Raw genomic sequence first — 12,143 nt, 5'->3', positions numbered from 1 at the left:
ACTGTATATTGTATTGTGTCTTCACCACCCAATGAGCAAATTATTTTAAAATTGATCCTAGAAGGAAAGATGACCAGCATTTCATAAATGGTCAAACATGCAAAGGTTTGTCTAGGAAGTAAACTAGAAAACTGCATTTTATCAATGTAGAACCTCTAAGGAAATAGATGTTTCTCATTTCTAAGATCAATTTAAAACAAGCTCACAGTGGGAACTAGAGGACTGTTCTAAAGTGCTTCCTTCCTCTCTCCAAAACTGTGCCTATTAATATTCATGCAAGAGAAATGTATTATCTATTTTCCAATATCATCTTAAAATCAGGATTTTAAGTTACTGTCTTGTCTCTCATTCTGATGCCCAACAAGGAACCAAGCATTTAGAAGTTTCTTCTGAATCATAAGAAGAACTGACGCTTCACTACGTGTTAGCTAAATAATACTTCTCCCAAACGAGTTTTGCATCATTATTAAGATTTCTGAGATTTAAATCTGGCATGTAATTTTTTTACCCTCCTGGATAATAAACTCACCACTGGTTATCCTGGTGGTAAATTGTGACATAACATACTAATTTCAGGAAGAAACTAACTCAGATCAGTTCAAGTTTTCTTTCGCTTTCATTCATAGAGAATTCACCTATCTCACCCCTATGACCAAAAGCAAGAGTTTCTGTTAGTCCCACAACTGTCCTCTGGGATATATTAGTATTTTATACAAACCAACTTCTTCAGTACCCAGTGGTCAATAAGATGTGACACTATATAAAAATATTTGTAATAAATTCGAAAGTTTTATGTATTATCTATGAGTCAGTAAAGTATTTAATTTTTTATTTTGAAAAACAAATTTTTAACTTACAATTTACAATTTTAACCATCGACAACAAATTCGCATTTAAAACAAATACAAGTGGGTCAGGGCCACCATCCTCCAACTGTTGCATCACTGAAATCTGTGATGGTTTCTCTTCCACAGCATAGTCTGTAAAGGGAGAAAAAAACACACAACAACAATGTAAGAGACTGGCTAAATGGACAAACACAGAAAAAAATCTGATGGAAGAACAGGCTGATTATGCAAAGGAAAGAGAGAGTATTTGGTTTACAGGTAGAGAGAATAGAGGTCTGTGCCTGCTAGGTCAGGATCATTAACAGTGCCCCCTTTCACTCTCAAAAGTGACCCAGTCCAATTTGGAGGACAACATGGTTATCCTACGTAGAGATTGCTCCACAAAATGGTTTGTGGCAAATCTAAAAACAACCCTTTTACTCCAGAAGGTTGTTTGGCTGTCGGGTCTAATCAGCATTATTATGCTTTTATTATTATAGATTCTGAATGTATATTACACTTCAAAACAAAAAGTTAAATTAATGTACTGATGTATCAGGTGGGCCAACTATAGGACCACAAGAAACACTTTAGAGTATTATATACTTTAAAATATTTTCAGCCCGCTGGTGTGGCTCAGTAGTAAAATGTTGACTTATGAACCAGTAAGAGATCACCTGTTTGATTCCCAGTCAGGGCACATATCCAGGTAACAGGCTTGATCCCCAGTAGGGGACATGCAGGAGGCAGCCTGTCAATGATTCTCTCTCATCATTGATGTTTCCACCTCTCTTTCCCTCTACCTTTTCTTTTCTTTGAAATCAATAAAAACATATTTAAAATACACAATTATTTTTAAAACCTGCCAATCAACTACATTTACACTAAAATTAAAAATATATCCTTCCAATAAATGAAATGACACCTTATATAATAAAGATGCAAATGGTCATTTCACCATGAAGCATAACGACCGATGGCATAATGACGGGATCACAGATCAGCAGGAGGGTGGGGCAGCGAGATACAAGCAGGCAGCAGAGAGCTACAGGAAGGGAGAGACAACAAGCTATTGGGGAGGGGTGGAGGGAGAGGGTCCGGGGGAGACACAGGAGGGTGGGGAAGCAGGCAGAGAGCTACTGGAGGGTGGCAGCGAGCTACTGGCAATCTATTCGGCGCACGGATTTGTGTGCAAGGCTAAAAGCATAGATGTCTACTCTAAAACAACCAGTAACAGCAACAATTAATTTCACGGTATTGAGTAGTTGATTTTTTTGTTAGAGAAGGGTGGTTATCACCTTCCTTTAATTAGAAGGCAATATGTTAGTACACAAACCTCCTTTTACGCCAGTAGAGATGAGAATGGGAGGAAGACCATCTTCAGGAATAAGGTTCATTGCACTCCCAACAGGACTTCCAACCTGAGTTATATTCCCGGAGAACAGAGAAATATCTGTCTAGGAAAAGCAAATGAGCAAAGTGAGCATTATAGAGATGTTTAAGACTTTGAAAAATATAATCAAGAATATAAATGAGAATTGAAGTGAAAATTTGGAATTCATAATTTTTTCATACTCATTAATCTATGGTTTCCCAGAAGACTGGGCTAATACTATGAAATTGTTCCCAGCTGTACAGTCTTTCCTTTTGGCATCATCAAATCATAGTAATGAGAGAAGAGGTGAAGCTTCCTTTTACCCAAGTTTCTTTTGCCATAAAAAACATATATATATTTAAAATTAGCAATGTAAACAAACACAAAATTCAATGTTATCTCATAATTTCTTAACTTTTAATGTATTTGGTTTCTTAAAGTCTCATTTATACTGCTTTTTGAAAATAACTTTGAAAACAGTGGTGATAGTTGTACAGCAATATGGAAGTACTTAATGCCATGGGTTGTACACTTAAAACTGGTTAAAATGGTAAATTTTATGTTATATACACACACACACACACACACACACACATACACTAGAGGCCCATTGCACAATATTCATGCTTCCTTCCCCTGGCTTCGCTCCCGGGCCGCCTGGGAGCCACCAAGTCCCTGATCCCAGGTGGCCCGGGAGCTGGCAAGTCCTGGCTCCCAGCCACAGCACTGCTCCTGTAGCTCCCTCTGTCCCCCACTTCCCCTCATAGCAGGTGTCCTGCTCCATGTGGCCACACCACATCTGCATATGCAAATTAACCCGCCATCTTTGTCAGATTAATGTGCATACTTACTCCTGATTAGCTGTGAGCGTAGCAGAGGTATAGTCAATTTACATGTTTGTCTATTATTAGGTAAGATTTTACCACAATTAAAAAAAAATTAATTGTGATAACATATAAAGATTAAAATCATTGCTCTAGCTGGTTTGCCTTAGTGGATAGAGCGTTGGCCTGCAGACTGAAGAGTCCCAGGTTTGATTCTGGCTGGGGGCACATGCCTGGGTTGCAGGCTCAATCACCCCCAGTAGGGTACATGAAGGAGGCAGCCAATCAATGATTCTCTTTCATCATTGATGTTTCTATCTCTCTAGCTCTCTCTCTTCCTCTCTGAAATAAAAATATATTTATAAAATAAATAAAATAAGTCTTCATTTTCATTTATTATGCCATGAAATAAAACTTAATTGTTCTTTGCATTAATATGGTTATGCTAGATATAATAAAAATGCAATAGAGTGAACAATGTGAGACCACAGAAATAAAATAACTAACTTGGTTTAGTTTCTCTTAAACTGACCTATACCTTGTTTCTCAACAACATGTATCCACTAGAGCACATGTGTCAAACACAAGGCCCGAGGGCCAAATCCGTCCCACCAGGCCTTGCAATGTGGCCCGCACTGCGCTGTTATCACTGCACTCCGCTGCGTTTCCATCACAATGACAGTTTATGACTGTTCAGTAAACCATTCGGCCCGTGATTTAGGCTGGATTTTAGATTTCAGCCCCTTCTCTGATTGAGTTCGACACCCCTACACTAGAGCTTCCTTTCATTAAAAAAAAATTTTATGTTGCGAAACCAGTTTGGCTCAGTGGATAGAGCATCGGCCTGCGGACTGAAAGGTCCCAGGTTCAATTCCGGTCAAGGGCATGTACCTTGGTTGTGGGCACATCCCCAGTAGGGGGTGTGCAAGAGGCAACTTGTCGATGTTTCTCTCTCATCCACGTTTCTAGTTCTCTATCCCTCTCCCTTCCTCTCTGTGAAAAATCAATAAAATATATTTAAAACAATCTTTTTTTATGTTAACCAGAACAATTAGACAAGAAAAAAATAAAAATAAAAGACATCCAGCCAGGACCGGTTTGGCTCAATGGATAGAGCGTTGGCTTGGGGACTAAAAGGTCCCAGGTTCGATTCCGGTCAAGGGCATGTACCTTGGTTGTGGGCATATCCCCAATAGGGGGTGTGCAAGAGGCAGCTGATCGATGACTCTCTCTCATCAATGTTTCTAACTATCTCTCTATCTCTCTCCCTTCCTCTCTGTACAAAATCAATAAAATATATTTTTTTTTAAAAAGAAGAAAATATACTTGATTAAATAATCCTGGTTAGTGCTGCATTGGTCTACTTAAACACAGTAAAATGAAAAGCAAATTTTAAAAGTGGCATAACTGTTCTAAAGTAAAGAAAACCAAAGAAACATGACAACTAAATGCAACTGTGATCCTTGATGGGATCCTAATTTTTTTTAAGATTTTATCCTATACCAGAGGCCCAGTGCATGAAATTCGTGCATGGGGGGTGTCCCTCAGCCCAGCCTGCACCCTCTCCAATCTGAGACCCCTTTATTTTAAACCAGTAGGATCGGGCCTAAACAGGCAGTCGGACATCCCTCTCACAATCCAGGACTGCTGGCTCCCAACTGCTCTCCTACCTGCCTTCCTAATTGTCCTGAACCACTTCTGCCTGCCAGCCTGTTCACCCCCTAATCACTCCCCTGCCAGACTGATTGATGCCTAACTGCTCCCCTGCCAGCCTGACTGCCCCTAACTGCCCTCCCCTGCAGGCCTGGTCCCCCCCAACTGCTCTCCCCTGCAGGTCTGGGTCCCCCTCCCAACTGCCCTTCCCCGCAGACCCAGTTGCCCCCAACTTCTCTCCTCTGCTGGCCTGATCACCGCTAAATGCCTTCTCCTGCAGGCTTGATCATACTCAACTGCCCTCACTTGCAGGCCTGGTCCCTCCCAACTGCCCTCTCCTGCTGGCCTGATCACCCACAACTGCCCTCCCTTGCAGGCCTGGTCCCTCCCAAATGCTCTCCCCTGCTGGCCATCTTGTGGCGGCCATCTTGTGTCCACATGGGGGCAGCCATCTTGTATGTTGGAGTGACAGTCAATTTGCATATTACTCTTATTAGATAGGATAGAGCCCTGGTGCACGAATGGGGTCCGGCTGGTTCTCCCTAAAGTATCCCAGCCGAAACCGGTTTGGCTCAGTGGATAAAGCGTCGGCCTGCAGAACTGAAGGGTCCTGGGCTCGATTCTGGTCAAGAGCACATACCTTGGTTGCGGATACATCCCCAGTTGGGGGTGCACAAGAGGCAGCTGGTTGATGTTTCTCTATCATCGATGTTTCTAACTCTCTAGCACTCTCAATTCCTCTCTGTGTAAAATCAATAAAATATATATATATTTTTAAAAGTGTGTTCCAGATCAGGGTAGGGGTTACCTTGGGGCGTGGAGCAGCCTGGGCAAGGGGCCTGTGGTGGTTTGCAAGCTAGCCACGGCCCCTGGTGACCCAAGCGGAGGCCCTGCTATTTATCTTCTATACTTGAAACTTTGTAGCCTTGAGCAGAGTGCAGGGCTGGCCAGGGCAGGTGGGAAGCTTGGCTTCCTCCATCACTGGGGGCAACCCAAGCCTCCTGGCTTTCTCCAGATCCGTGGCTGCCGCCATTTTTGTTGGGATTTATTTATCTTCTATAATTGAAACTTTGTAGCCATGAGCAGAGGCCAGGGCCAGCCAGGGCAGGCAGGAAGCTTGGCTTCCTCATTTGCCAGGGAAACCCAAGCCTCCTGCTCACTCTGTAGCTGCAGCCATATTGGTTGAGTTAATTTTCAAACTCACTCCTGATTGGCTTGTGCGTGTGGCATGTGGGGCATGGCAGAGGTACGGTCAATTCGCATGTTAGTATAGATATAAAGATATAATATGCAAATTGACCTTCACGCCCTCGCACAGGATGGCCGCCCTCATGTGGTCAAAGATGGTCACCACAAGATAGACAACAAGGGAGGGCAGTTGTGGGCAATTAGGCCAGCAGGGGAGGGCGGTTAGGGGCGACCAGACCAGCAGGGAAGGAAGGGCAATTAGGAGCAACCAGGCTAGCAGGGGAGGCCAGTTGTGGGGGACCAGGCCTGCAGGGGAGGGCAGTTGCGCGGGGGCCCAGGTCAGCAGACAAGGGCAGTTGGGGGAAATCAGGCTGGCAAGGGAGGGCAGTTGGGGGTGACCAGGCCAGCAGGCGAGGGGAGTTGGTGGTTACCAGGCTGACTGAGGAGGGCAGTTGGGGATGATCGTGCCAGCAAGGAAAGGCAGTTTGGGGCAATCAGGCCGGCAAGGGAACAGTTAAACATTGATCAGGCTGGCAGGGGAGTGGTTAGGGGGTTATCGGGCTGGCAGGCAGGTGAGCAGTTGGGAACCAGCGGTCCTGGATTGCAAGAGGGATGTCCAACTGCTGTTTTAGGGGATAGAGCCTAAACTGGCAGTCGAACATCCCCCGAGAGGCTGGGCTGAGGGGCAATTGAGCAAATCTGAATATGGACTATATATTAGATAATAGGATTATATGTTAAATTTCTTTCTCATATGATAATTATATTCTGCTTATGAAAGAAAATAGCTTGTTCTTAAGCAATGAAGTACAAATAATCCTCAAATGGTTCATCAAAAAAATAACTGTGTGTGTGTGTGTGTGTGTAAGGGTAAAGCAAAGGTAAAGCAAATATGGCAAAATGTGAACAATTAGTAAATATAAGTGAAGAGTATATGGGTGTTCACTGTACTATTCTTGCAACTTTTCTGTGAATTTGAAAATTTTCCAAACAAACAAGTGAAGGAAAAAGAAGGAACCTTCTTTAAAGTGATTATAAAAATTCAGGGAAGAATAAGAGTTCTGGCTGGAACCCTTTGTAGCCTTAGCAGGGAAAAAAGACAGAAATATTTGAAGACAGATATGACATGATTTAATGTTCCTTCACCAAACAGGAAATTTAGCTCTGTATGTCAATAAATCTAATATTAATAACATGCAATTTCAGCTAAAATAAAATTCATAAATTATGTAAACCCCTGAAAAAAATCATTGATCATAAATATAAATAGTAACTAACAACTCTATGAAAACTTCAAGAGTAAAAAACTTTATCTAAATTTGATCCTCTTGTATTACATTTTTTTTAAATGGACACATATACTTAGGTGAAATTAACATAAGCTGTATTATAGCTTTGACGACCAAATTCAAGGAAACAATGAGCAATACAAAGGATACCACTATATAGAAGTACAATTGCTCATTTTGATCCAAGGTGACTCTTATTTTCTCACTGAGTCCAGAAAAAATAGTTACTATTTGTCCCCTTCTGAAAATGAGGGGCCAAGGAAAGAGAATTCCATTAGTCCCAAAATTATGACTAGTACTAGTATACTGTACCCCTAAAAATACATACACATGCACTAAACTGTATCCACAGAAAGGTCACTCAACTGAGAAAAAAGCAAGATAGAGGCAGCACATGCTAAGGAAAGTAAGCACTCACTTTTAGTTACCATTTTGTTTTCTTACCTCTGCTGGCAAAGGACTGGTAGTCACTGGCTTGACTGGGTCATGTGACACAGCCAGGGTCCCTGCAGAGGAAGTTCCATTCATTGTTAATTTGGCTGCGTCAGCAACTTCTCCATTAGGCAAGATCCCATCAGCAAACCAAACTCGCCTCTGCTCTCTGGGCTGAGCCACTTAAGGAACCAGAAAAATAAGAGGCATCAATGTGACATCAGTAGGGTTTCTAACATCAAAGAAGAGAAGGTCACCAATTCCAGATGCAAAAAAATAAAATAAAAATCATTTATTTAGCATCTTATAATTAGAAATATCAGAACTGTAACTGTGTGTAAAAGTGGATATAAATTAATAAAATACATATTTAAGTATATTTTACTTCTATAACTTATATGCAAAGATTTAAAACACTTTGGTTTAAAATATAAAGAATTCTTAAACACACCTATTATTGTATAATATACTCTGTCCCATGACACTAAAAGAGAAACTAAAGAAATGTTTTAAGTGCCTAGGAAATAAATAGCAGGGGGAAATATCTAGCAGAGGACATCCACATCTCCTAAAAAGATGAGGTTCCATAGGAATTAAATATCTGGAAAAGTGCTATGGTTTTTTTAAAGGGCAAAAGATGCCCTGAAGAATCTTGAAGAATTATTAATTAAAAAGGAAGAATTGGCTCAGACATGTAGGCATTGGGAAGCAAACTGACTAGAACTTCGGCCGAAGTGTAACTGAAGGAGAAAAAGACTTATCTGGAAGTGAAAAAGTAGTTGGCATTTTATTAAAAGAACAAGAGAAAGCTGGAAAACTGAATCTGATGAAATAATATTTTTAAATCCAGTTTTGGAAATCAATTCAAAGAGCAAAAACAAAGAGAGATAAGAGAACAACAAAAATGACAAATGAAGTAAAGAGAATAAAGGTTTTAAGACAGAAAACCTGAACTCATAAAAATACAGTGTGTCATTAAGGGATGATCTGAAGAAAGGGGAAAATGGGGAAGAGTATGATAATGTCAATAGAAGTCTTTGTTCTTCAAAAGGGGAGAAGGGCAATAGCAAGAGGAAGGGAATAGCAAGGGGAAGGGAATACTACTAGACAAAAATAAATTAATGTAAGAAGATTGATTTTAATTATCAAGGGAAACTTCCTAATAAAATCATTTTAAGGAAATATAAAATTTTTACTTTTACTACTGATAATCAATCCCCTAAATTTACAAAGTGCCTTTCATCTGACAATATTATAAAGATATAATTAAAATAAGTTTAGCCTATAATTTCCTATCTACCATATGATATAATCAGAATTAAAGTTCTGAATTTTATAAAGATCTATGTACCTAACACAATATTTCCATATTTTTATATGAATAGATTAAAAATGAAGAGAAAATGGCTCTGTATATGTCAAAAAGTAATGGGCTGGTCAGAAGGAAGAACTCTCATTTTCATCACTTAGTAACTCCTATAAAAGAACATTAAAGTAGGCATGAGGTTAAGATTTTACAGGCAAACTTCAAAATCTGCATCTCTTTTCAAATATAAGCAATGTAATTGCTCCATTCTAAAATTAAAGAGAACACTGACATATTTTAGAGATGCCTCCAAAATAGACAACACAATATTATTCTTTACTTGCCCGGAAATAGTCTCAACACATTTCTCACCTTGTTCTTCCATTTTAATAACCATCCAAAGGGACTTATCTATAAAGACTTGTGCTGTAAAGTCATATCAGCACCTTTTCAGAGGAACTTGGTGAGGAAAAAGAGAGAACAGCACATGATCCCCTACCTTCTGCTCCAGGGTGCTTTAAAACTCCCACAGGTACCATCACAGTGGGAGGTGGAGAGCTCAGGGCTCCTGAGGCCTGAGCTTGCTGCAAGGGAGGGATAGTAGAACAGTATTCAGCAGGATTGTTAGGGTTAGGGCTCTGGCTTGAGGCACTCATCATGTTCTCCCAGGCTTGAGCTAAAGCAAATACAGACACAATCAATGTGAATGGATTGCAAAATATGGACATCAAGACCTCCAAATATTGGATAAATAATGTAGCTCCTCCTCATTAACACTCATAGTATGTCTCTCTTCTAGCTGGCCAGTGAAGTAGTATTAAGGAGATAAGTAAGTTTAGTCAATAAAGGAGATCATTTAGTTAAGTAAGCTATTTGGAAGCAAGAAATAAGAATTGCATGATACTTCTATACAGACTGATAGGTCAGTCTGAGGTTAATGACTAGGTCCCTGGCTTCTGTAAAGAAGACCACACATTCCCTTAAGAGGGAGTGAAACAACATCAAACTTATTAAGGATTTGCAACGGGGATAGCACTTAGGCATCTGGAGGTAGGGTGGGAAGGTTTAATGTTCAATACATTTTATAAAGTTCTAGCAAAAATAAAAATCAGGGGCTAAAATAACATGCCTCCATTTGTATAATATTTTCTTTGTCATCTCTAGACTTTTAGGTTCTTCTCTTAGTTAAGGTAAAATCTCATTTAAAAAATTCTGAAGCCTAAAGCTCAGGTGAATGCATCTCAACACTTATGTGGATTCTGCTTTTGTGCAATCATCACCCTGAATAAAAGCATCCAGCAAAAACAACCATTTCACATCTTTGGTGTGTCTCAAGAGCATAGTTTCCATTTGAACATGAAAATGTGCCAATATCCTATAAGTGTCATCAATAAATATAAATGCTCACAGTATGTTAAAATACTGTATTTTATCAGTCTATAATTTAAATACTGAGATATCGACTTTAAAGTAAGTAGGATGAAAGATGCTACAGAAGTGAAAGATTTCAAATTTTATATTCCAGGTTCAGGTTATATCACATGCCCAGGAATAGACACCACCCAATTTTTTTTTTAACATCTTTTTAAAAATCTCATTCAATGTCCAAGAATGATCCATAAGATTCTGAATAGTTATTGCCTCCAAACTGCAGGACAAGGCTGGAAACAACAGTTATGTTCCTTTGAAAGCAGAAAGAAGGGAAGAAAAAAGGAAAAAGGGACAGGGAACATTGAAAAGCATCAAATTAAATATTCCGTAAAAGACTGGGCTAAGCCATGCGAGAAAAAAGATACTGGAAAAATCAGGAAAAGTAAATTATTTTATTTTAGGATCCCATTAAGGGCATCTTTGCTAAATAAAAGTAAGTAGTCCATATGAATCCTCTGCCATTTCCTTCATCTTTAGCTTTGCCAAATTAAAAAAGAAAAAAGCTATCAAGTTGAAAGACCTCATCAAATACAAGTGGTATTGGGTACTGTAATTAAGCAGCATGCTCTTAACTGTGGATATATGTCCGAAAATGAAAGCAAGAATCAAAATTACCAACTGAGCAACAGAGTGAAATAACCATTTAAAAAATGACCTTTAAGAGTAAAGAGAATGAATTCATATTTGATCAAAATTATAAGAATTCAGAAATGGGAGGAAATTGGGTAGCTCATAGGAGATTAGAACAGATCAGATTAACTGACATGCAATATGTTAATAAGCCAGCAACATGGAAACATCACTATGAGCAACACAGACAGACAGAGCAAGAGGGGACTCGAGCAGGTAAGTTTTGGCTTCCAGGAGGCACACCACCCTGGCACAGGCAGCAGTGGTATCCAAGTTCAACATTTTATGTCTATTAGTAATTGTTTTGACAACTGTACAAAGATGCACTCAAAGAGGAAAATACTATAGCCTAATCAATTATATATCTCTTTAAGAGAATACTCCAGTGGCTTTTGTTTGTTTGTTTAACTAAAATGCCTTAGGTTCATTTCCAATCCTGCAACAAAGGAACACTGGATAAGCTATATTTATCTTCTCCTGTCCATATATATTTTACCATATAACTAAACTCAAAACCATTATCTATAACAAATCTAAGTAGTATTAAGGAGATAATACAGAAATACAATTTTCTATTCAATATTTGATCCTAGAAGCTAAAAAGTTTATTTTTAACAAGGTGAATGAAACAAGATGTTAATAAGTTATTAAGTTATTTCCTAGAAAGAGATAGCTTCCCTTGAAAGGAAAACCTCAGTCCAATTTTAGTATTTCACATCTAAGTGGTCAAGAGTCCTCTACCCCTATCCCACTCCAATCATTTCACGGAATATTAATAGCCATTTAGCACCAGATTTTCACAAGAACTTCCATTCTTTCTGCAAAACTTACCTGATCTTAGCATTCATTCATTACATTAGGCACAGGAATTCTGAAATGCTAAAGTATTTTTAAAACATGGAAATTTAGCTCAATATTTTCAATTAAAGTTATGACATTTCAGAAGCTAAACAACATGTAGAGAAAGACAACAAAAATTCTCTTGTTCTCAATAACTGTGAATTAAATCTGTTTTAATACTTACCATTCATTAGCACTGAGTGGCAGATTACACATACTCTAGCTTCCTTTCTATCCATGTACAACAATTTACATTTCAGGCTACAGCAGGAAGCACAGAAAACCTGTAGGAAAAAACATAATAAATTTATTTAGGATCACTGTAGAAAGGGAGTAAACCAGTACTGA

General features: G+C 39.1%; 1 protein-coding gene across 8 annotated transcripts in view; it reads right to left on the bottom strand.

The window, feature by feature from the left end:
* ZFYVE9 (zinc finger FYVE-type containing 9) overlaps positions 1 to 12,143 on the bottom strand; it is a 121,327-nt gene that overhangs the window by 45,415 nt on the left and 63,769 nt on the right. For 6 of the 8 annotated variants that reach the window (XM_036447243.2, XM_036447233.1, XM_045584600.1 and 3 more), the window contains 5 exons: positions 11,980 to 12,079; positions 9,394 to 9,570; positions 7,601 to 7,770; positions 2,164 to 2,284; positions 858 to 980 (listed from right to left, as the gene is read on the bottom strand). In XM_036447243.2, coding sequence (XP_036303136.1) covers positions 858 to 980; positions 2,164 to 2,284; positions 7,601 to 7,770; positions 9,394 to 9,570; positions 11,980 to 12,079 — 691 coding nt within the window. The remainder of the gene's footprint in view (positions 1 to 857; positions 981 to 2,163; positions 2,285 to 7,600; positions 7,771 to 9,393; positions 9,571 to 11,979; positions 12,080 to 12,143) is intronic. The other 2 variants (XM_036447235.1, XM_036447236.1) reach the window with 2 other exon arrangements.

Source organism: Pipistrellus kuhlii, unplaced genomic scaffold (genome assembly GCF_014108245.1).
Source record: "Pipistrellus kuhlii isolate mPipKuh1 unplaced genomic scaffold, mPipKuh1.p scaffold_m20_p_2, whole genome shotgun sequence".
In the NCBI taxonomy this organism is placed as follows: Eukaryota; Metazoa; Chordata; class Mammalia; order Chiroptera; family Vespertilionidae; genus Pipistrellus; species Pipistrellus kuhlii.
Note: the sequence above shows the minus strand (reverse complement) of the source record. Positions and strands in the feature narration are given on the sequence as shown.